General features: G+C 36.1%; 1 protein-coding gene across 8 annotated transcripts in view; it reads left to right on the top strand.

Moving 5' to 3' along the window:
- The window catches only part of CUTC (cutC copper transporter), a 57,977-nt gene that overhangs the window by 24,159 nt on the left and 7,214 nt on the right, over positions 1–26,604 (top strand). For 3 of the 8 annotated variants that reach the window (XR_011421924.1, XR_001378881.3, XR_011421927.1), the window contains 5 exons: positions 3,360–3,387; positions 7,235–7,340; positions 8,128–8,553; positions 9,985–10,101; positions 11,244–11,401. Coding sequence is in view for 2 of the 8 variants with exons in the window: in XM_014733157.3 (XP_014588643.1) it covers positions 3,360–3,387; positions 7,235–7,340; positions 8,128–8,242 (249 nt within the window). In the remaining 6 variants the exon portion in view is untranslated. Of the gene's footprint in view, positions 1–3,359; positions 3,388–7,234; positions 7,341–8,127; positions 8,639–9,984; positions 10,102–11,243; positions 11,402–26,604 lie in introns of those variants that run through there. The other 5 variants (XR_001378880.3, XR_011421929.1, XM_014733157.3 and 2 more) reach the window with 3 other exon arrangements.

Here is a 26,604-nt window from a genome sequence, read left to right as displayed (position 1 = left end):
ACTGACAAAAGATAGATTAACAAGAAAAAAACCATTTTAACCACGTATGTATGTATGGGAGCTCACAAAGAAATGTGACTCAAAGATGTGCTTAGAATTTGGGGCTTGTATACTATCTTACTAGGTGAAGAGGAGGAGGGAAAAGGGCACTTAGGAACTTAAGGAAGGAGAAAGGGCATTTATGGGAAAACAAATGACTTTTTGGAAAGATAAATGGACCCTTAGGAGACTAACTGGGAGATATGATAGTTTTATGACAATGTCCGTTTGGGTGTGGTGCTCATGATGAGTTGCTCCCTGGAAGGGAATTTGTGAAAACTGAGTTCTTGTTTAGTTCTTTTGGGAGGCTGTGCTTTTAGGCAGAGGAGGAATTTCAGGAACTCAGATAGCTTCAGCTCAAAATAAGTTTTATGCCACAGTGGCATATTCTAGACCCCTTCAACTACAATATTCCCCATACCTAGAATAGTGCCTAGTACCTGATAGGCACTTAATAAATATTTGTTGGATGGATGGAGGGGTGAGTAAAGTGACATTTGATAAATGCTTTCATGATAGATCAATTTGATCAGGGTTAAAAAAAATTGTTCAGTAGGGAGTTCTCAAAAAAATCTACAAAATGTCAGTCTATGGATTTTCACAGAATATATACGTATAATCTTTTTGCTAACTTTGGAGCTACCTTTCCAAAATGGCATATAACTCAACTGTCATGAAAAATTATGACTTTTCATTGACAAATGTGCCATAAGTTAGGGTTTGAGGTCACTTTTGATCATTTTACTGAATCTCTGTTACTTAAAAACTAATCTGGGGACTCTAATTTTACTCAGGATAGAGCACAATTTGTTGTTGATTCATACTTTATGGAAGAGGGTTTTTTTTCACATCTTGATATTAATATGTGACTTAACCAATTTTGTAGCAATCTATCATTTTTTCTATGATCACTCCATTCAGGTCATTTATTGGTCTCTTTTTCCCTTTTTGTACCAGCATATTGTTTCTTAGCCCTACTACCTTTTTTTTTTTTTTGAGGAAGATTAGCCCTGAGCTAACATCCACCACCAATCCTCCTCTTTTTTGCTAAGGAAGATCGGCCCTGAGCTAATGTCTGTGCCCATCTTCCTCTATTTTATATGTGGGATGCCTGCCACAGCATGGCTTGATAAGCGGTGTGTAGGTCTGCACCCGGGATCTGAAAGGGCAAACCCCGGGCTGCCAAAGTGGAGCGTGTGAACTTAACCACTGTGCCACCAGGCCAGCCCCACCCCAACTTCCTTTTAACTAAAAAAATTTGGCATCTTTTTCATTGGTGGCTTCTACAATATATCTAGCTCTTTGGAACTTCTTTAAGGTTTGTTGCTATTGCGTAACGACCTTAAAAAATCATATTGAATCCTCATCTTAACTTTACACTGATAGTTCCTTAGAGCTCATTAAAATATCTGTAACTTGTCTTAAAAGTAAGGAGAATGATTGTTTCTCCCTCTACTCATGACCATCTGTATTCTCTTCCCTACTGTTACTACCTTCACTTTTCACTGCTTTCACGCTATTGCTGCTTTTGAGACTTTCTGCTTGTCTTCCCTTCTTTGCATTTATTTCTGGTGTTAGCCAATTTTTGCTTTATTCCCTTCTTTTGATTTCTGTTCTCTTCTGTCCCCTGTATCCTCCTCTTTCTTTACTCTTCTGCCCTTCTTCTCACACTGGGCATGATACCTCTGTTTCTCTTCTCCTCATTTTCTCCTCCCCACTCTAAGCCAATCTTTCAGTTTTCTCATTTGTCCTAACTGGATATGATGCAGAATTAAGTATTTTTTCAACATTAATTATATTTATTAAATACATTAATTGAATGTTTCATGTTTTTATGTAAAAAGAAGCTAAGTTATGTGTGGTTCTTCGTTGAATCTTTCCTGTTGTTTAGTAGTGCTCAACAGAAATAAGATTGTCTACCCAGCCCTGAGTTGAGTAGAATGTAGGCTGAGTGCATATATGGGCTGAAAAGTTGAGACAAATGACTTGGAATTATGTTGGGTGGCAAAATCGGCTGATCCAGTATTGAAAAGTCATCTCAGGGAGGCCAGCCCATGGCCTAGTGGTTAAGTTTGGTGTACTCTGCTTTGGTGGCCCAGGTTTGGTTCCTGTGCCCGGACCTACACAACTTCTTGTGGCCATGCTGAGGCGGCAACCCACACATGAAATAGAGGAAGACTGGCACAGACATTAGCTCAGGGAGGATCTTCCTCAAGCAAAAAGAGGAAAATTGGCAACAGATGTTAGCTCAGGGCGAATCTTCCTCAGCAAAAAACAAAAAACAAAAACTCGTCTCAGGGAATCCACATGTGAAAAGATTCAATTACTTATAATTTAAATGATTTTATCCTGCAGATTAGTGAGCTTAACATAATATGTAATTTTTATTCTGTCACTGTTACCTACCTGCTACTGGTAGTTCCACTAAGTATGTATTTGTAATGGAGTGGTTTCCTTTTGACTTTCAGTGATACTGAGTATATCACCAAAATTTATTTAGGAAATGTGATGAAAATTGGAATAAAAGTAAGGAAATTTTAATACCTATCTTCCAGAATTATCAGAAATTAAATTAATTCATATAATTTGGTTTTATTACTTTTTTTTCTTTCTGCTTTTTCTCCCCAGATCCCCCTGGTACATAGTTGTATACTTTAGTTGTGGGTCCTTCTAGTTGTAACATGTGGGATACCACCATAGCATGGCCTGACAAGCGGTGCCATGTCCGTGCCCAGGATCTGAACCAGCGAAACCCTGGGCCGCTGCAGTGGAGTGCACGAACTTAACCACTTTGCCACAGGGCTGGCCCCTGGTTTTATTACTTAAAACCCACTTAAATGAACCTATGGTTTTGTTTAATTGGTATAATAAGCTAGGGAATTTTTTGAGGGTACAGAATTTGAGTATCTAGTAATTTACAATTATGCTATGCTCTTTGTTTTCTGCTGAAATCTTGTTTAAATTCAACTACTTTCCCATTGCATATGAAGAACTCAGAATTAGTGCTATTTTTCAGTAATGGCTTTTCTTAAGGTGGTGTGATTTTTCAGTATTTATATTATATTCTTCTATTCTTTGTGTTCATAATAGTACAAGTCTTTAAAACAATACAGTAAAATAACCTTCTCGATAGAAAGAGTTTTTATGCTGAACATCTTTTTTACCCAAGATCTCAAAGAAATAGAAAAGATCTATTGAAAATTAGACACTAGTAGTAATTTTAGAAATTTAATATACTTATGTTTCTATTCTCAGTGCCTTATTATCCCATTTAAGAGAAAGATATTAAAATTTACTTATTTATTTTTTTCTTTTTTCAGGCAAAAGGCAGGATTGTGGTAATGCCAGGTATTTATTTATCTATCCATTCACTAGTGTGACACTGAACTGTAGTGGAGGAAGAGCAAAGAAGGCAGGACAATATGGGAGAAAGTATTAGTAAAGGATGTTCAAAAAAAAGAATATATAATTTGATTAAAATGTTTAAGTTTGAGAGATCTGTGCTGGAATTTAAAATTTTAGATAAGGGGGAGAACATTCTAGCAGAGATTAGCTCAGAGAGGAGCAAATAAGGAAGTAGATTGGGACTGGGGTTTCTCCATGTTTGCTCTCCCATAGTACAGAATTTTGTAAATGTGGATGTTCATCTCTGGTGAGGCACACCACATTCAATGCTACTGCTACACTGTGTTAGGGCCAAATGTCCTAGTTGCTAATAAAGTGTAAGCAAATGTTTAGGTAATATCCCTGGATAATATAATACTCGCTCAGTTCCTGAAAATCTGATCACCAAATTCTTCCTTGTAGCCAGAACAGTTGGCTCATATGCTCCTGATGATAACCATAAGAACAATTAAGTACATAATTGCTCATTAGAAATGAACACTTTTTAAAGAATTAGATAAGGCGACCGAGAATCAGAATGACACAAATATAAAGACAATCTTTGTTTTTTTATTATTAAATTTCTCAAACATATAAAAAAGTAGAAAATAGCATAATGAATACTCACTCATTCTTTAGATTTAAAATTTTGCCACATTTGTCTCATCTTTTTTTTTTTTTTTTTTTTTTTTTAATAATTATTATTTATTATTTATTTTTTATTTTTTTTAAAGATTTTATTTTTTCCTTTTTCTCCCCAAAGCCCCCCGGTACATAGTTGTATATTCTTTGTTGTGGGTCCTTCTAGTTGTGGCATGTGGGACGCTGCCTCGGCGTGGTTTGATGAGCAGTGTCATGTCCGCGCCCAGGATTCGAACCAACGAAACACTGGGCCGCCTGCAGCGGAGCGCGCGAACTTAACCGCTCGGCCACGGGGCCAGCCCCATGTCTCATCTTTTTTTATCCAGAAGTATTTTAAAATTAAATTAAAGCCATCAGGACATAAAGCCATCATATCTTTATGTTATCCCTAAAAAAATAAGGGCATTCTACTGTAACCACAATACTATTATCACATCTATCAAAATAAACATTAATTCTCTAATACCATTTTTTTTAAAGATTGGCACCTGAGCTAACAACTATTGCTGATCTTCTTTTTTTCCCCCTCCTTTTTTTCTCCAAATTCCCCCAGTACATAGTTGTATATTTTAGTTGTAGGTTCTTCTAGTTGTTCTATGTGGGATGCCACCTCAGCATGGCCTGATGAGTGGTGCCATGTCTGCACCCAGGATCCGAACTGGCGAAATCCTGGGCCACTGAAGCGGAGCCCTTGAACTTAACCACTCGGCCCCGGGGCCAGCCCCTCTAATACCATTTAATACTCAGTCAGTATTCTCTCTGGTTGTCCCCAGAATGTTTTTTATAGCTGATATGTTCAAATCAGTATCCAGTCAAGGAGCAAGTATTACACTTGATTGTTATCTTAGTATCTTTTAATATAGAAGGTTTCCTTTTCTTTTTCTACTTTTTAAAAAAATGACATTTAAAATAAGTTTGGGCCACTTATCCTATAAAGTGTCCTACTTTCTGGTTCATCAGATTGTTTCCTTTTGGTATTCTTTAGCTTGCATTTCCTAGCCTCTGTATTTCCTATAAACTAGTAGTTAGAACATAAGGCTTATTTAGATTCTGGTTAAATATTTTTAGTAAGAACTTCCGGAGTGATTCTGTATACTTCATATTACATCACATCAGAAGGCATACAATGTCTGATTGTCTCACCACCAGTGATGCCAAAACTGACCAGGGGTCAAAATGATAATAGCCAGATAAAGGCCAACTTTTAAAAAGAGGCTAGGTAAATCAAAATATAATGATGTACTCATGAAATTTAGGTATTGGTATAAGCCAGTGTTACCACAATTAAAAAAAAGAAGCCAGATAGAGGGATAGTGTCAGAAATTTAGGAAAGCTTTGACCTGTAGCGAATCCCTGAAACATAAACAGTTAGAAAGTGTATGTTATCTGTCAAATTGAGACCCTTTATAGATTACTCAGAGAGTGTTAAAGAGACTTAACTGAGTGATGCATTTTCATTTAAGACTAAACATATTTAATCTTGACGACTTAGTCGTTAATATTAAGGTTGCCTTTGCTTAATATGTAGTTTTTAAGTTATCTGCTCTGTGCAAGGCATTACTTGGGATGCAGTTACACAAGAAACTACTTCCTCAAAAAGCTTACAGTCTTAGGTAAGAAGATGGTATATACAAAAATATTTGTGATTATTTAACAAACCTTACCAAGCAAATGCTAATTATATGCCAGGTTCTATGGTAGATGTGAAAACACAGAAATGAATATGAAGTGGTCTTTCTACTTGAGGAGATCACAGAATAGATCTATAGACAAATTATTAAAATTTCATGTAAATAAGTACCAGCAGGTAGGTAAGTCAGCCTGAAGGCCTAATGAGTATTCATCGTTGGGAAATATAAAGATAAATAGAATATAGTGGTTTCCTTTTGAGGACTTTCATAATGAAGCTTATAACATATTTAGGCTCCAGTTTCCTCATCTGTAAAAAAGAGGATATTGAACTAGTTGTTTATTCAGGTCCCTACCGTAAAAGATATGTAGTCTGTGTTTGGAAGATGTATTACTTATGTCCTAAAGTTGCTGATAACTAAGCAACAGGAGTTTTAGTGGCCAGATATTTTGTTATTTGTTAGAAGGAAATAAGATATTTGTATTTTAATCCTTACAACAAGCTCATGAGGTAGGCATGTCCTTCTTTGGTCAAAAAAGTTGAGGCTCAGTGAATTTAAGTAATTTATCTAAGATCACATAGCTGTGAAGAGCTACAGTAGTGAAACCAGGATTCCAATCTAAATCTGACTTCTCAGTCTGTGTTCTTTCTACTTCTTAGGGCTCAGTGATGTTAGTGTACCACTAAGAAAAAAACACCAAGTTAATGAGTCTAAAAGAGTGTGTAAAGTCAAGTTACTTCAGCAACTTGAATAGCTTGAGATAGAAAGCACATATTTTATCAGTCAATACAAACTGTTTATTGAATATGTCTTGTATACTAGCAGAGAATGATATAAAGATGAATAAACTAATTTTATATTTATAATCTGATATCAGTTCAGAATATGATTCTTTATATACAAATATTTAAGTGATTTTTCCTCAAATGAGTCATCGTGAAGTTCTTGATTGTGCAGTTTTAATAAAGTAGAATTGGATTCTTCTGTGAAATGAAAAAAATTGATATTATTATGAATAAACTGTATAACACCTTGCGTTTTCCCCATTTCCCATGAAGTCCAGGTACTCATTGAATCCTGGGCCAGAGAGAGAACCTAGCAGGTTCTGTCCTTCAGATACATCTCTGAGGCTGTGCTTTTGGAGCTTCTACCTCAAGCCTTTCCTTATCTTTCATTTTAATTTGATTTTGTTTTAATTGAGGGGGAGCAGGGCTAGAGCACTCAATGATTTTCCTTGCCCTAGAGCAATCTTTTCAGATTTAAAGTCAGTAATATATAGCATTGTTATATAAAACAATGGACATAAAAGATTCCATAATATAGGTTCTATGACCTTATCATTTGTTCTTCAGAGTCTGTAGTCTTGTCTTTCATCATTCTTTTCTAGTCTCATTATAGCTTAGTAGGGAGAGAGTAATTCTTGAATCAATGAGAAATTTCAGTGTGGGGATTCTAGGTAAAGTAAACAGTCGTCATTATTCATTAAATTTTATTCAAAAACCTATTCAACTTAATGTATTACTTATTCTTTCCAACAGGGGGTGGCATAACAGAAAGAAATCTACAAAGGATCCTTGAGGGTTCAGGGGCTACAGAATTCCACTGTTCTGCTCGGTCTGCTAGAGATTCAGGAATGAAGTTTCGGTAAAAATGTATTCTTTGACTCATACAGAAAAGGAGGAGATTAATCTTTACTTCCCCAACAGGAAAACCGTTGTCGATTGCTTGATTAATGAATGGAATGTTGTGATTAATATGTAAATATTTTAGTCATTTTTGCAGTTTTTCAACTGCAAAATGGTTCTTATTCTGCCTTAAGCAGGATCTTCTGAACATAGGTGAATCTTTATATCCTTAGGGCGTTGCTGAACTTAGACCAATTAGTAATAAACTCTAATTCAGCAGCTAATGTTCAAATGAGTCAGATTTGTATATGTGCCCATTCACCTGTGATTTCCTTTAGCAAAGTTAATAACTATGGTGTAAGGAGGGAAGAGTCATAGTCATTTTTATTTCTCTACCTTTGATCCTTATGGTCAGTCTTCCCTCACCTTTGCACTGTATTTTCAGTTATTTTGAAATTATAGCACCATTAAGGAATTGAAACTATTATGTGTTTTTCGTTATACTTGAAAGGACTCCTATAATTTAGTAGTTATTTCTATTTATAAGTTGGAAAAAATGAAGTGTAAAAGAAACAAGACCCTTAGAACCTACATTTCCAGGTATAAAATCAAGTATACTATCTGGAAGATTCAGCTACTAGATGTTTCAAGTGATTAATTAATAAAAATTATGAAATATGACAGTCCATGGTCCTTGATCTACCCTTGTTCTTGAGCCATGAAATAGCCTGTAAAATGAAGTGCCAGTAGGAGGGCTCATTTAACAACTTATATAATTATCTGTTCCTTTATTATTTCTATTGCAGAAATTCCTGTGTTGCCATGGGAGCCTCTCTTTCTAGCTCAGAATATTCTCTAAAGGTAACAGATGTGACCCAAGTAAGGACTTTGAATGCTATTGCAAAGAATATTCTGGTTTAGCCAGACTTCTGAGAGACATGGATATCACAGGTAAAGGTAGAAGAGTAGTCTACAATTCTCTATGACACAGCTTTAACTTACTTCTCTGGCAAGGACAGTCACAATCTTTGTCTTAAGTCTCACATGGCCATGGAGAATGTTTCCAAGAAGAAAAAGAACTTGAAACAGAGCTACAGTCACTTCCTTTGCTTAATCTTGCCAGCCATCTCTCCATCATCATGGTTAAATCTGGTCTATGTGTCTTCCACAGATAGAGGCTTACTCTGTTTTCAGTGGAATTAGTTGATGAACTGGGAAAATTCAACTGCAAGGTATGAATTCACATGTGACTTCATGGTCAATTCAATAGCAGTATTTTGCTTTTTCATTTGTAAAATAAAAATTTCCATTCTATTATGGTAGAGTCTCTTATTCTTACCCTGAATGCAGTCTATAGCCAAGTAGGAATAGGAAGAATTTTTTTTTTCTTTCATTTTTCTTTTTTTTGTTGTGTACTCTTTTTCTTTTATTGCCCTGGGCAAGATACTAAGGATATAGAGTAAAATAGTACAGCATAAAAATTCCTAGACTTGGGAAGCAGATTATAATTGTTCCCAGACTTATAAAGGCAGAAGTGATCTCTTGTGTTCACCAGGTTACTTCTACCTCTGTTCCCAGATAGAGAAATGGCTTAACCATAAGGTTCATCTGAAAATTTACAAAGACCTATAGTAAGAATTGGGAAGCTTAGGGAAGTTATTTCTTTCAACTGAGGCCACAGATAGGGAGAATGGATTTTAGTGATGAAAGATGCTTTTCCTATGAGCAGGTCCCAGACGGTGAAGTTCTAGGTTTCTCTGTCACTTTCATATTTATGATCTCATTTTATACAGACACCACTCTAGTAATAGAACTTTTGTTTCTGTATTAGGAGAGTAACAGAAGCACAATATAAAGAGCTTGCCTTTGGTCAGGAAGCTAGTTAATGGAGCCTGAATGAATAGCATGCACAGATTTGGGTACTAATGAACATACATACCAAGAAAGAGCCTTGCCTTTATTTTAATGCATCCCTTCCCTCAACTTTAAATCTTAGCTTTTTTCTTCACTTTTTAAAGTACAATTTCAGTGTAGAATATTTGCCAGGTAATTTATGAGAAATGAGAGTCAAACTATTTAAAAACCAACAATAACCCCAGTGGTTTATTTTCTTGCTTGTTCAGACTATTACTAACAATGATAACTTTCAAAAAGATGGTTTTCATTATTGGCTTTGGAATATAGATACAGATATGTAAGAATCACATACACATGTACACATAATCTTAATATTTTGGCCTAACTCTCTCCTGTGCTTGGGCTTCATTGTATGATCCTCCAAAGACAAGAGGAGAATATTTTATCATCTCTATTTTATTTAAGCAAATTAAATAGGGATCTGAGAGTTGGTATGAATTGCTCAAAGTTTAACAACAAATTACTGTTGTTTATGAGACTTGAATGCTAGGCTACCAACCTCCAAGTCTTCTGCTTTAAGATGCTTCTGGCATGTGGATGTCATAGAGAGAGCAAAATTCCTGGGCAAATCAGACACAACTGGAATTGTATGCTGGCTTTCAGTTTGAGTTAAATTAATTTCTTGAACTTAATTCCCTTGTTTATAAATCAGGAATAATAACTGAACCATGGTTTCTGGTTAAATGATATATTAAACCACCAAGTACATAATAAGCACCCATTAAATGTTAGTTCTTTTCTTCTAGGTTAGCTTTCTAGTCTCAGTCTTTGATAGTTTAAAAGTCCAACCCAGGAAGCCAGGCATTGATTATTGAAGCCAACACTTTGTGCTCTCCACTATGTGAATATAAAAGAAGCATAAGGTAATCCCTACTTTGATTTTATTTTTCTATGCTTTAGTCCTGTTTTAAAATATTTACTCATTATTTCATGTGTATAAGTTTCTTCTAACAATATTAGAAGTATTTTTAGGTTAGGGGACCACATCTTGATATTTTTATATTTCTCCTTACACCCATCAAACTGTATACTCATGGTATCGATTACTTTGCTAGTGGAAAAAGAACACTGAATTGGACCAGTAGGTCCTGACTCTATCACTGACTTTGGTAGCTATACTGGGTATTTTGTTTGCCCTTTCAGATCGACTCTTCATTTTGTTCTATAAACCGAATCCAGCAACATAAGAGAGATTATACACTATGATCAAGTAGAATTTATGCGAGGAATGCAAGGCTGGTTTAGCGTCCAAAAATAAATCAATGTAATATACCATATTGATAAAATAAAGCATAAAAATCACATGATCCTCTCAACACAGAAAAAGCATTTGACAAAAATCTAACACCCTTTATAAAAACACTCAGCAAACTTGGAATAGAAAGGAGCTTCCTCAACCTGATAAAGAGCGTCTACAAAAAAACAAAACACACAGCTTACATCATACTTGATACTTTCTCACTAAGGTCAGGAACAAGACAAGATTTACACTCTTACCAATTCTAGTCAACTTTGTACTGGAGGTTCTAGCCAGGGCAATTAGGTAAGAAAAAGAAATAAAAATCATCCAGATTGGAAAAGAAGAAATAAAATGCTATTTGCAGTTGACATGACTTGTATATAGAAAATTCTAAGGAATCCACAAAAAAAACTAAAGTTCAGCAAAGTTGTAGGATATAAAATCAATATGCAAAATCAACTGCAGTGCTATCACTAGCAAGTAACAATCCTTAAATGAGTTAAAAAAACAATTCCATTGATAATAGCAACAAAAAGGTTAAAATGCTAAGGAATGAATTTAACCAAAGAAGTGCAAGACTGTACACTGAAAACTGCAAAGCATTGTTGAAAGAAATTTAAAAAGACCTAACAATAATACATAAATAAAAAGACATCTCAGGTTCATAGATTGGAAGACTTAATATTATTAAGATAGCAGTATTCTCCAATTGGTCTACAGATTCAATGCAATCACTATCAAAATCCCAATTGTCTTTTTTTGCAGAAATTGACAAGATGACCCTAAAGTTCATCTGGAAATGCAAGGGACCCAGAATAGCCAAACAATCTTGAAAAAGAACAAAGTTGGAGGACTCACATTTCTCGATTTCAAAACATAGTACAAAACTACAGTAATCAAGACAATGTGGTATTGGCATAAAGGTGAATATATAGCAATATATTCAGTTGCATATAAATGTATGTGCAATTCTCAGTGCAATAGAATTGAGAGTCCAGAAATAAACCCTTATATTATAGTCAGTTGATTCTTGAAAGGGTGCCAAGATAATTAACTGGGAAAAGAATAGTTTTTAAACAAATGGTGCTGGTCAACTGGATATCCACATGCAAAAGAATGAAGTTGGACCTTGCCTCACATCATGTACAAAAATTAACTCAAATGGATCATAGACCTAAATAAAAGCTAAAAGATAAAACTCTTAGAAGAAAATAGGAGTAAATCTTTGTAACCGTGGGTTAGGCAAAGCCTTAGATATGACACCAAAAGCACAAGTGACAAAAGAAAAAATGGGTAAATTGGACTTCGTCAAAATTAAAAACCTATGCTCAAAGGATAAGATCAAGACAGTGAAAAGACAACCCACAGAATAGGAGGAAATATTTGCAAATCATATGTCTGATTCATGGGGTCATATCCAGCCTGTATAAAGAATACTTAGAGCTCAGCAATAAAAAGACAACCTAGTTTTAAAATGGGCAAAGGATTTGAGTAGACGTTTCTCTGAAGAAGGTAGACAGTTGGCCAAGAAGCATATGAAAAAGTGCTCAACATCATTAATCATTAGGGAAATGCAAATCAAAACCCCACTGAGATAACCATTTCATACCCACTAAGATGACTATAACCCAAAAGGCTGACACTACCAAGTGTTGACAAGGATGTGGCACAACCAAAACTTTCATATACTGCTAGTGGGAATGTAAAACAGTGGAGCTGCTTTGTAAAATAGCCTGGGAATTTCTCAAATGTTAAACATAGAGTTGCTATGTGACCCAGCAGTTCCACTCCTAGGTATATACCCTAAAGAACGGAAAACATATGTCCACACAAAAACTTGTACACCGATGTTTGTAGCAACATTATTCATCTTTTAGAATTAGAGAATAACCATTTTGCAGCCCCTAATGAAATAAATCAGTCAAAGATCATTAATGCTAAAACCATTTGGTGAAAAGTAGATTGGAAGCTAAGTATCCACATGGTGCCAAAGTATCATCTTGTAGATTACTTGCTAGTCATTAATGTAGAAATTTGATGTTAAAATGCAGCTATCTGGTTGTTACCACCTCAACCCAGTAATCAAATTTAATATTACTAGCAGTGGAAGCGTATACTGCTGAAGGAAAGGATTTGAGGGGGAAGAGATCAGCCAGAGGCTGTAACCTGTGTTAGGAAACCAGTTTAGAGGTTGTTAATGTGTCTCAAGGAAGAGCTAAGAGTTGAACCACCTGGAAAGCTGCTGTAACAAAGTGTGATGGTTAGCTATGGATCAAGCAAGTGTGAACTGCAAACACCACCAGCTCATAGGGTGACCAACCATCCCAGTTTGCCTGAAACTTCCAATTTTAGCATTGAAAGTCCCGTATCCTAGGAAATTCCTCAGTTGCCTGGTAAACTGGGAAAGTTTGGTCATCCTACCAGCTCAGTAAAATTGGCTTTGCCTCTTTTCCCCTGAGCCTCACCTCCTTGCCCTAATCCTGGAATTGGGGGTGGGGGGAGGGGAATATATTGAGTAACAAGGAAAAATGATAAAAGGGATGACATTTCCCTCACCAGTGGTAGCTGTTCCCTGAGCTAAGAAAGGAGGGGGGCTTTAAATGGATGTGAGTTTCTTTTGTGGATGATAAAAATGTTCGAAAATTGATTATAGTGATGGTTGCACAACGCTGAATATGCTAAAAATCATTGGATTGTACACTTTAAGTGGGTGAATTGTATGTGATTTATATCTCAATAAAGCTGTTTTTTAAAAAAATGCATGTGAGAGAGTTTTAAATTAGATTAGATCAGCCTGGACCTTTTAATACCTAAAAGAGACCCAAAGGCTATAGGATCTGCTTGAGATGTGCTCAAGGGCAAGGAATGGGGTTTGATGTAGCATGGTTGAACACAATGGTGGAAGCAAAATATTTTTTCTTATTTGTTTTCTATTTGGTTTACATCTCTCAGTGAGTTGGCTATACTAGTTTCTTTTTTTTTATTGAGTTAATGATAGGTTGCAATCTTGTGAAATTTCAGTTGTACATTAATGTTTGTCATTCGTGTTGTAGGTGCACCACTTCACCCTTTGTGCCCACCCCCCACCCCACCTTTCCCCTGGTATCCACTAAATTGTTCTTAGTCCACATTTTTAAATTCCTCATATGAGTGGAGTCATACACAGATTATCCTTCTCTAGCTGGCTTATTTCACTTAACATAATTCCCTCAAGGTCCATCCATGTTATTGCAAATGGAATGATTTTGTTCTGTTTTGCAGCTGAGTAGTATTCCATTGTATATATGTACCACATCTTCTTTATCCATTCGTCTGTTGCTGGGCACTTAGGTTGCTTCCACGTCTTGGCTATTGTAAACAGTGCTGTAATAAACATTGGGGTGCATAGGACTTTTGGGATTGCTGACGTCAAGCTCTTTGGATAAATACCCAGTAGTGGGATGGCTGGATCGTATGGTAGTTCTATTTTTAATTTTTTGAGGAATCTCCATACTGTTTTCCATAGTGGCTGCACCAGTTTGCATTCCCACCAGCAGTGTATGAAGGTTCCTTTTTCTCCACAACCTCTCCAACATTTGTTACTATTAGTTTTAGATATTTTTGTCATTCTAACGGGTGTAAGGTGATATCTTAGTGTAGTTTTGATTTGCATTTCCCTGATGATCAGCGATGATGAGCATCTTTTCATGTGCCTATTGGCCGTCCGTATATCTTCTTTGGAGAAATGTCTGTTCATGTCTCCAGCCCAATTTTTGATTGGGTTGTTTGATTTTTTGTTGTTGAGTTGCGAGAGGTCTTTATATATTATGGATATTAAGCCTTTGTCAGATATATGACTTGCAAATATTTTTTCCCAGTTAGTGGGTTGTTTTTTTGTTTCAATCCTGTTTTCATTTGCCTTGAAGAAGCTCTTTAGTCTGATGAAGTCCCATTTGTTTATTCTTTCTATTATTTCCCTTCTTTGAGAAGGCATGTTGCCCGAAAAGATCCTTTTAATACTGATGTCAAAGAGTATACTGCCTACGTTTTCTTCTAGAAGCCTTATGGTTTCAGGTCTCACCTTTAGGTCTTTGATCCATTTTGAGTTTATTTTGGTGAATGGTGAAAAAGAATGGTCAATTTTCATTCTTTTAGATGTGGTATGCCATGCTATCATTTTCATTTGTTTCCAGGTATTTTTTGATTTCTTCTTTAATTTCTTCAATGATCCACTGCTTGTTCAGTAGTGTGTTGTTTAGTCTCCACATCTTTGTGCCTTTCTCAGCTTTTTTCTTGTAATTAATTTCTAGCCTTATAGCATTATGATTGGAGAAGATGCTTGTTACTATTTAAATTTTTTTTTAATTTGTAGAGGCTTGCCTTCTTTCCCAACATATGGTCTATCCTTGAGAATGTTCCATGTGCACTTGAGAAGAATATGTATTCAGCTCTTTCAGGGTGACGTGATCTATATATGTCTATTAAGTCCAATTGTTTTAGTTTTTCATTTAGCTCCACTATTTCCTTGTTGATTTTCTGTCTGGATGATCTATCAATTGATGTGAGTGGGGTGTTGAGGTCCCCTACTATTACTGTGTTGTTTTTAACATCTTTCTTTAGGTCTGTTAATAGTTGCTTTATGAATCTTGGTGCTCCTGTGTTGGGTGCATAGATATTTATAAGTGTTATTTCTTCTTGATGAAGTGTCCCTTTGATCATTATATATTGTCCCTCTGTGTCTCTCTTTACCTGTCTTATTTTGAAATCCACTTTGTCTGATATAAGAAATGCAACACCTGCCTTTTTTTCCTTGCTATTTGCTTGAAGTATTGTCCTCCACCCCTTCACCCTGAGTCTGTGTTTGTCCTTGGGGCTGAGGTGTGTTTCTTGGAGGCAAAAAATTGTTGGATCTTGTTCTTTAATCCATTTTGCCACTCTGTGTCTTTTTATTGGCGAGTTCAATCCATTTACATTGAGAGTGATTATTGATGCATGTGGACTTGATGCTGTCAATCTGTCACTCATTATCTTGTTTTCCTGTGTTTCTTTTCCTGTGTGCTTTAGCCTACCCATTTAATACTGCAATTTCTTATGCTGGGTTTCTTAGATTTTTCCTTATTTATGATTTGTGACTCTGTTCTGTATTTTATTTTAGTGTCTACCCTGAAGTTTGTATTTAGAATCTCGTGTATAATATAGTCTATTCTCTGGTGGTCTCTTACTTACTTGGCCAATACTGATTTAGACCCTTTGCTCTTCCCCTCCTAAATAATTATTTTCATTTATTATTCCAACTCGTGTTATGAATTTGTAGTTAGAGTGATAAGATCGTCCTTGCTTTGGTAGTTTCCTTACCTTTACCCTAATGCTATAGTTGAATATTTGCTGTCTTGTTCTGGTTCTATCCATCGGTCTCCCTAGTCTGTGGATTGTGACCCCTTTCTCCCTTTTTTGTTTTTTCAGGTATGAGAGCCTTCTTGAGGATTTCTTGTAATGGAGGGCTTTTAGTTACAAATTCCCTTAACTTTTGTTTGGAAAAGATTTAATTTCTCCCTCGTATCTGAAGGAAATTCTTGCTGGATAGAGTATTCTTGGCTGAAGATTTTTATCTTTTAAAGCTTTGAATATGTCATTCCATTCTCTCCTAGCTTGTAAGGTTTCGGTAGAGAAATCCGCTGAAAGTCTGATAGGGGCTCCCTTATAGGTTATTCTCTTCTTTTTTCTTACTTCCCTGAGTATTCTTTCTTTATCTTTCCTTCTTGCCAATTGTACTACTATGTGTCTTGCAGTAGGTCTTTTTACATTGACAAGTCTAGGAGATCTGAAAGCTTCCTCTACACACGTTTCCCCGTCAATCCCTAGATTTGGGAAGTTCTCTTCAATAATTTCATTAAGCGCACTTTCTGCTCCATTTTCCTTTTCCATGTTCTCAGGAATTCCTGTGATCCTTAAATTCTTACTCCTCATTGAATCCACTATCTTGCAGAGATTTTCCTCATTTTTTTTAATTCTTAGTTCTCTTTCTTCCTCTGTCTGGAGCCATTCAGCCTGTCTTTCTTCAATTATGTTAATTTTCTCTTCTGTGTTGTCTACATGGGCATTCAGGGAATCCATATTCTGTTTTATCTGGTCCATTGTGTTTTTCATCTCTAGTAATTCTGTTTGAGTCTTCTTTATGATTTCAGTCTCTTTTGTGAAGTAACTCCAGAGCTCATTGGCTTGTTTCTCTATCTTTCTCTCTACCTCATTGAGTTTTTTTATTATAGCTGCTCTGAACTCATTATCACTTAGTTTACCTAATTCCAAGTCCTCAGGACTTAATTCTATGTTTTTATTGTTTTCCTTCTGGTCTGGGGCTTTTATAAATTGCTGGATGGTAGAGGAGCAGTTTTTTCGCATGGTGGTAGAATTCGGTTGCACTTATAGCCTGTCGCCACTAGACGGGGGTCGAGAGCTGCGTGTTATGAGCTCTCCGCCTTCGGGCAAGATGGCGGCGCCCAGTAGCTTTGCCAAGGGAGGGGCTGCTATTCTCGCGGGCCCATCTGGATTCAGATCAGTTCTGTTCTCTGGTCTCCCGAGGCCCTGGGTTTATGGGGTTCCCATGCATGGAAGCTTTCCCCAGTCAGTGGGTTTCCACTGAACCAGCGGCAGGAGTCCTGGATGATCACCTGGTCACACGGCCCCTCCCCCACTCCTTCCTGGACCTGCTCAGCAGCCATTGCAGACTCCAGGGGAGGGAGCGACGTTCTCTCCTACCCGTTCCAGCGCCTCTGAGGCCTTCAGCAAGTTTTATGATCTCTGCCTTGTTGGTATTGTAGGTCTCTAACGTGTTGGCATTAGATTTATTCTCTGAAATTCAGTTTTTCCAATCCTTTGTTGTATTTTGGAGGGGAGAGAATCCCAGGTAAGCTCACCCCACCATTTTGCTCCACCCTTTCTCTATACTAGTTTCTAGTGAATGCTTTTCTGTTCCCTGGAACCAAGAGTTGTGACTAAGACACCTGAAGGATATTCATTCCGTCTTTTCTGTGCAGATGCTAAATTTTATTTGTTGGTAAAATTACAAATAGTTATATGTTTGGATTTTATTGTTCTGTTCCCTCATAGAATTAAAAAAAAAAAAACCATGTTGGCGTTTTGCCACTGGTGTATATGGGAAATGTAAAGAAAACAGTTGTATAAGATATATCAGTGTGTTATTGAGTTCCTAGAGGAGTCTTTTTTTTTCTTAAGTGTTAGTCTGAGGGGTAGCTGGGCTTCTGAACAATTGATATGTCTATATTTTATATCCATGGACTTATGTCATTATCAAGGCATTGTTTTTTTCTGTCTGCCTAGTTCTTTTCCTTTCTGAATCTGCCACTGAAAGATAATGCTTTTCTGATGAGATTGTCAATCATATAGCTTCACTTCCCCTGCCCATGGGAGAGGGCACGTGACCCAGACTAGCCAGTTAGGATGCCTCATTCCTTTCTCCACATTGTTTGGTCCAGAGATGGGAACACAACACAAACAGGGCCATTCACAATCCAACTAAAAATTTTTTCTGGAGCTCTCAGAAAGAGACACTCTCTTTTCACTAGGATAACTGGCCATAAGAACCATGCAAATCTAGAGCTTTCAAGGCCATCATTGCCAGCAAGTGAAAGCCCACTTGAGAATGAAACCAACACAGAGGTAGCTGTCCTGAGGACATTGTTTGAGTCTCTGGACCCATCTGTACCTAAAACTAGTTCCATTCATGGACTTTTCTATTAAAGAGCCAATACATTTCTTTTGTTGTTGTTTATGCCCATTTGATTTGGATCTCTGTCACTTGCAATTAAAAGAGGCCTGACTGATACAGTTACTGATTAAGTTTTCCTCCTCTCATTGACAGATAGGAAGCTCAGAGTCAAATTTGCGTCGCACATGTAGCAAATGGACAAGATCATAATGAATTTTGTGCAATGGGCTTGTCCCTTGTTTGGTCTTCTATACCTTTTTTTCTTCACTCATATGTTATCTTGTTATATTTTATCTATTTTTGTAAGACCCTTCAAATCCTTTTTATAATAGGGCAGTAAACAGTAGACATTATTTCCCATATTATCCTGAATCTGGACTAGAACAAAACCAAGAGTTTATTCCTAGTGTACATCATTGTTTTCCTACCCAAACTTCACGTATCCTTCTTCTCCCAACTCTGATCTTGTTGTAGAAATCACTCTCCATGTAGCCCATGTGCTTTAGGGAAGGCTGACCTTACCCATAGCTTCAGGGATGGGCCTGAGCACTCTAAGGGTAATCTTAATTCTCTTTGTCAGGAATTGATTTAGGAATTTGGGCCATTGAAAAGCCAGAAGTTCGCTGGTGGCTCCTATTTCTAGGAAACCTTCTGAAAATGACCTTTTCTCTCTTTTGCTATATGTTACGATGTGTGGATATGAGTCCTGAAACTTGTTGCCATCTCACCACTTGTTTGAGAATTAAACTGATGCCACGAGACCAAAAGAATGAAAGGGAAATGGAATATACCCATTGGAATAAATCAATCTTGAGAACTGTTCTGTCTCTGGGTTTTTGGTTATCTGAACCAATAAATATTTTCATTCAAGCCGCTTTAAATTGAGTATACCCTTTATAAGGGTCGTGATATAATTAGACAATGAGATCTTGGCAGTGAGTTTTTGGATTTGACACCAAAGCAAAGGCAACAAAAGCGAAAATAAACAAATGGGACTAAACAAAAAGCTTCCGTGCAGCAAAGAAAACCAACAAAATGAAATGGCAGCCTATGGAATGGGAGAAAATATTTGCAAATCATTTATCTGATAAGGGGTTAATACCCAAAATATATAAAGAACTCATACAACTCAATAGCAAAAAACCAACGATCTTATTAAAAAATAGATAGAGGATCTGAATAGACAGTTTTCCAAAGAAGACATACAAATGGCCAACAGGTACATGAAAAGATGCTCAACATCACTAATCATCAGGAAAATGCAAATCAAAACCACAATGAAATATCACCTCATACCTGTTAGAATGGCTAATCAAAAAAACAAGAAATGTGTTGGCAAGGATATGGAGATAAGGGAACCCTTGTGCACTGTTGCTGGGAATGTAAATTGACACAGCTACTATGGAAAAAGTATGGAGGTTCCTCAAAATATTAAAAATAGAACTACTATGTTATCTAGCAATTTTACTTCTGGGTATTTATCAGAAGAAAACAAAAACACTAACTCAAAAGGATACTTGCATCCCCATGATCGTTGCAGCATTATTTACAATAGCCAAGATATGGAAACAACTTAAGTATCCATTGACAGAAGAATGGATAAAGAAAATGTGGCATATGTATACAATGGAATATTCAGCCATAAAAAAGATGGAAATCTTGCCATTCGGAACAACATGAATGGACTCTGAGAGCATTATGCTGAGTGAAATAAGTCAGACAGATAAAGACAAATAGTCTGTGATTTCACTGATATGTAGAATCTTAAAAAAGCCCTAAAAACTGAACTCATAAATACAGAGAATAGATTGGTGGTTGCCAGAGTAGAGGGTGGAGAGTGGGTGAAATGGGTGAAGAGGGTGAAAAAAAAGAAAGAAATTGGAGAATGAGCCAGTTTCCCTTCCAGGGGTTGCTATGAAAGTTTCATAGCAACCTTCTTTAATAGGGTTGAGAACCTTCCAAATCTCTGTCCAGTATGACAGTTGCAAGGGAAATCTAATCTTTAGAAAAACAATCTTAAGTCACTTGGCTTTACTGAGCTCAAAGGCCTCTAAACCTCTGTACAGGTTAATTAAATTAGTCAGAGTTCAGTGAACTTCAGACACCTGTCTTAGAAAATGCACTTTATACCTTGAAATTGCTTAGAAGTCAATTATAGTTTCTGTGTTTGAAGACAGGACAACTGTAAATAAGTCATCCTATTTGGAGATCTTTTGACTCATTCGCAAAGGTCCACTCCCAAGATGTCGAAAAGATGGCCTTTCTCTTCTTTATAAGTCAAAAGAACCATTGTCTCTCATGTCAAAAGTAATGATATGAGAATAGCATATTTTATTTATTTAGCCCATGTCCATATGCCTAGCACCGAACTTGCTGCTCTATGGCTGCAACCTCTGTAGTAAAAGAATTTAAAATTGAAATTATAGATTTTTTTCTTTGAATAATATATGGGCCTCTTTCAAACTCCTTTTGCAAATACCACTTGGTAGTCCCCCTCAAATATGTCCCCAATAACAAGTAACAAAGCTAAGTGCTGGTAAAAGGACTCTCCCCAAATTTCTATCTATATGAGTGAACGTAGGTAAACACACAGAGAAATGCATATTGTGCAATCTTGGCAGTAGGTTTAAGGATAATTGTCCAGTCAATTTTCTTGGGCCCACTAATTTGGCCATTTTCATGTTCTCAATTCACAAAACTGTCAATAATAATGGTCCAACCATAAATTATAAAAGTGCATTTGGTATTAGGAATTTAAACAACTTCATAGTAAAAAGGCCAGCATATGTCACGGTAGTGCTTTCTCTTACCATAATAAGAATAAACTCAGGTTTTTTTGGTACTGTTTTTGGCAAAACAATATTCTACAGAATTCAACATCTTATGTGTGTTTTCTTTTAGCTTATTTTCTTCAGTCCTCCAGTACTGAAAGTAACCACTATTAACAATTTCTTGTATATCCTTCCAGAAATTTTTATAATTCTTGTATTTAATAACTGATAGAGCTATATGTTTTTTCCATGTGATAATTACTATTTATATTGCCCTCCTGTTATTTTTGTCAGATATATTTCCTGTTTGGTGGCCTTAATATTAGTATTTGTTTTATAAAATTCTCCTGAAAATGAAAAAACATTGTATAAACATTTCTCTGTTTTCTATCACCCTCTTTTTTTTTTTTTTAAGGACTCAGAAGAGTATTTTTCTCTCCAGTACGTATTTTTTATGTTAGCTCATTTTCTTCTGTTGTTTTATGACCTATCGAGAATATATTTTATGGGATGATGTGAAGTAAAGACCTAAATTAATTACTTCTTTTCTGTACCAATGTGCTGCTGTCCAAAAAACATTGAACAGTGCATCCCATTCTCTCTAGTTTGTCAAAAGTCAAAAGCTTATCCTTTGACTCTGCTAGGAACATTATTCTGTACCATCAATAACGTTTACTATTTTTTTATTAAGATTATGATAGTTAACAACCTTGTGAAATTACAGTTGTACATTATTGTTAGTCATGTTGTAGGTACACCACTTCACCCTTTGTGCCCTCCCCCCACCCCCCTTTCCCTTGGTAACCACCGATCAGTTCTCTTTGTCTATATGTTAACTACCACCTATGAGTGGAGTCATACAGAGTTCGTCTTTCTCTGTCTGGCTTATTTCACTCCACATAATACCCTCAGGGTTCATCCATGTTGATGCAAATGGGATGAGTTTGTCCTTTTTTATGGCTGAGTAGTATTTCATTGTATATATATATATATATATATATATATATATACCATATCTTCTTTATCCAATCATCAGTTGCTGGGCACTTAGGTTGGTTCCACGTCTTGGCTATTGTGAATAATGCTGTGATGAACTTTTACTATTTTTTAAAGTACATGTACTTTTTAAAAACTTTTAGTAGTTGGCTCTTTTTGCTAGGCTTTGACTCTATAATTCAATGACTTTATTCATTATTAAAATCTATTATTTGCAATTTGTTTATTCTTCCAGAAGAATTTCACTATATTTCAGATTCTAATAATTAAAAGGACAATAAGCAAAAATATTTCAAAATTAATGTTTATTTATTTGTACATCCTTTTTGGCCTCTAGTTATTCTCAAAAATATTTTTGTTTTAGCAGTACAAAAATGTACAGATTATCTTTGTTGGGAGAATTTGGGAGTAATTATTTTATTACTCATTTTTATAAGTTTTAGTTTTTGCTATGGGAACATGAATTACTAGGCCCAATTAAAAAATACAAAGTGGGCCTGACCCAGTGGTGTAGCAGTTAAGTTTGCAAGCTCCACTTCTGCGGCCTGGGATTAATGGGTTTGGATATTGGGAGGGGACATTCACACCACTCATCAAGCCATGCTGTGGTGGCATCCCACATACAAAATAGAGGAAGATTGGCACAGGTATTAGGTCAGGGCTAATCTTCCTCAAAGAAAAAGAAGAAGATTGGCAACAGATGTTAGCTCAGGGCCAAACCAAAATATATATGTGTATATATATATATATATATATATGCATATATATATATATATGTGAAGGGAAAAACAGTCTTTTACTGTTACCACTTAAATCTTGATATCTGTTTTAAGATATTGCAAAAGAGGGGCCGGCCTGTTGGCGCAGTGGTTAAGTTCGCACATTCTGCTTCCTGGCAGCCCAGGGTTCACCGGTTCAGATTCCAGGTGCGGACATGGCACCGCTTGTCAAGCCATGCTGTGGCAGGTGTCCCATGTATAAAGTAGAGGAAGATGGGCACGGATGTTAGCCCAGGGCCAGTCTTCCTCAGAAAAATGAGGAGGATTGGCAGTAGTTAGCTCAGCGGTAATCTTCCTCAAAAAAAAAATATTGCAAAAGGAAGACAACCTTTCTTAAGTTCATTTGTAATCATTAACTAAAGGTATATAACTCTTAGGTTATCTTGAACACTGTACTTTCATAGATGTTTCAAAGTTATTTAAGTGTAACCACTTATCAAACATTTGCTTACTAAGTGGAAATGATACAGCATATTTTTTCTGAAGTCATTGTGATCAAACATTCCCTCCTGTCTCTCTGCAATCAGTTATTTATAGCACACATTATATTATATATTATATATTTTTGTAATATTTATATATATTAGAATATATATGTATATATATTAGAGCACACATTTACAGCATACATTGACCTATTAAAAAGAGATTTGGGAGAAATTATTTTACTTAAGACCAGCAGACCTCAGACCAGAATCCAGGTTTCTTGACTCCTTTACATCTTGTAGTCTTTCTTAAGACAGTCTTTAAATATAAATGATAAGATTTAAAAAGAGAGAATTCACAGAACACCTCATCTGATAGACTAGGAGCATTGCTGAAAACTTGCATATTTTTGACATATTCAGATCATATCTTCGAGTCATTAGGAGAGCATGGGTGGTTCAGTGGTAGAATTCTCAGCTGCCAGGGCTCTAGGAGGGCTTGTGATTTAAAGAAATCCTATGGTGTATCCCTAGGTAAAGGGAATATCATACTATTTTTGTCTTTTGTGTAAATTTTATATACATTAAATCATAAAATCTTGGAGATCTTCTAGTCAGACCTTCTCCCCAGAGCATATGTCCTTTCTCTAATGTTCCCTACCTCATAAAGAGGTAGGAGGACATCTGTTAATGTTTTTGCCAGGCAGAGACGCAGCATTATTCTTGGTAATTTGAGGGATGTAGGACAATTTTCTTAACCTTTCTGAACCTCAGTTTCCTAATTGGTAAGAAAAAACAAAACTGGAGGGGCCAGCCCGGTGGCACAGTGGTTAAGTGTGCACGTTCCACTTCAGTGGACAGGGGTTCGTCAGTTCAGATCCCAGGTGCGGACATGGCACCGCTTGGCAAGCCATACTGTGGTAGGTGTCCCACATATAAAAAAAAGTAGAGGAAGATGGGCATGGATGTTAGCTCAGGGCCAGTCTTCCTCAGCAAAAAGAGGAGGATTGGCAGCAGATGTTAGCTCAGGGCTAATCTTCCTCAAAAAAAAAAACCAAAAAAACTGGAACAAAAATACCTACCTCATAGGATTATTGTGAGGATTAAATGAGACAAAATTTTTAGAGTGCCTTACATAGAAATGTATTCATTATTTAAGAAACTTATGTGAGGTTGACATATAATAGACATCCATTAAATGTGAGTTCTCTTGATGCCTGTTAGTCACTGATAAAAGTGTTGAAGATGATGGAGCTTCTGCAGACCCTTTTGAAATGCCGGTAGATATCTCCCTCAGGTTACATCATTCTGTTAATTTCTTTGAATATACAGTTGTTCAACCAACTAAAGATTTATGTAAATATGCTCTCATCTAGCCCAAGTTTATTAATATTATCTACATGGAAATTATGATATATCTTGTCAGATGCCTTGCTAAGTTCAAGATACACCATACCTGCTGCCAATGTAATAATCACATCAAAAAAGGAAATTAAATTAGGTTTCCTGGTTTGTTCTTAAACTACTCATTCTAGTTTTTAATGATCATCTTCCTTTAAAACTCCAAAAGCATTCTTTATTTAGCAAAACTTTCTAGATCTTTCCAGTGGTTAATGTCGGACTTTATCTATGATTTTCAGCATTTTCCTATTAAAAAATAAAGGCATTTGCCCCATCCAATCTTTTGATACTTTTCCTATTCTCAGTGATTCGGAAAGATTGCAGATAAGTGGTTCTGCAATTACTTCCATACGTTCTTTCAGTTTGGGCTGCAGAAACTTCTCTGATATTCATTCCACCCTTACCAATGTATAGTGTAAAAAGTGACATCTCTGAAGCCCCTGCTCTCCCATGCCAAGGAATAAACAACATTAGCAGTTCATTTCGATTGACATTTATATTTTTTGAATATACACATATAAATATATGAGTTTTATTTCAAAATGGAGTCACACATAGTGTTCTTCCACTTGCTTTTTTTTTAATAGACTTTATTGTTTAGAACAGTTTTAGGTTCACAGCAAAACTGAACGTTGAGATTTCTCATATACCCCCTGCCTCCGCACATGCATAGCCTCTCCCATTATCAACTTATAAACATCCCCCACCAGAGTAATAACGGTTGTTACAATTGTACCTATATTGACACATCATTATCACCCAAAGTCAGTAGTTTACATTAGAGTTCACTCTTGGTGTTGCATGTTCTATGGGTTTGGATAAACTTATAATGATGTGCACCCACCATTATAGTATCACACAGAGTTGTTTCACTGCCTTAAAAATCCTCTGTGGTCCCCCTATTCATCCATCTCTCCCCACTAACACCTGGAAACTACTGATTTTTTTTTACTATCTCTACAGTTTTCCCTTTTCCAGAATGTCATACACTTGGAATCATACAGTATATAGCCTTTTCAGATTGGCTTCTTTCATTCAGTAATATGCATTTAAGTTTCCTCTGTATCTTTCCAAGGCTTGATAGCTCATTTCTCTTTAGCATTGAATAATATTTCATTGTCTGGATTATTACAGTTTATTTGTCCATTCACCCATTGAAGGACATCTTACTTGCTCCAAGTTTTGGCAATTATGGATAAAGCTGCTGTAAACACCAAGAGTTCATTTATTAGGTTGTATGGTAAAAGTATATTTAGCTTTGTAAGAAACTTCCAAACTTTCTTCCAAAGTGAGGGTACCATTTTGCATTCCCTCCAGCAGTGAATGAGAGTTCCTGTTGCTCCACGTCCTTGTCAGCATTTGATGTTGTCAGTGTTAGAGATTTTGGCCACTCTGATAGGTATGTAGTGGTATCTCATTGTTGCTTTAATTTACATTGCCCTAATGACATATGATGTGGAACACCTTTTCATCTGGTTATTCACCATCTGTATATTTTTTTTGGTGAGATGTCTGTTAAAGTCTTTGGCCTGTTTTCTAATTGGGTAGTTCATTTTGTTATTGTTGAGTTTTAAGAGTCCTTTGTATATTTTGGAAAACAGTCTTTTGTCAGACATCTCTTTTACAGATATTTTCTCCCAATAAATGGTTTGTCTTTTTATTCTCTTAACAGTGTATTTTGCAGAGGAGAAATTTTTAATTTTAATGAAGTCCAGCTTATCAATTCTTTTTTCTTTCATGGATTATGCCTTTGGTGTTGTATCTAAAAAGTCATTGCCAAACCTAAGGTCATCTAGATCTTCTCCCCTGTTATTTTCTAGAAGTTTTGTAGTTTTGTGTTTTACATTTAGGTCTATGATCCATTTTGAGTTAATTTTTGTGAAGGGTATAAGGTCTGTGTCTAGATTCATTTTTTTGCATGTGGATTTCCAGTTGTTCCAACACCATTTATTAAAATGACTGTCTTTTCTCCATTGTGTTGCATTTGTTCCTTTGTCAAAGATTAGTTAGCTCTATTTATATGGATCTATTTCTGGGCTCTCTGTCTGT

Source organism: Equus caballus, chromosome 1, assembly GCF_041296265.1.
Source record: "Equus caballus isolate H_3958 breed thoroughbred chromosome 1, TB-T2T, whole genome shotgun sequence".
In the NCBI taxonomy this organism is placed as follows: domain Eukaryota; kingdom Metazoa; phylum Chordata; class Mammalia; order Perissodactyla; family Equidae; genus Equus; species Equus caballus.
This window is presented reverse-complemented; position numbering and strand designations above follow the sequence as displayed.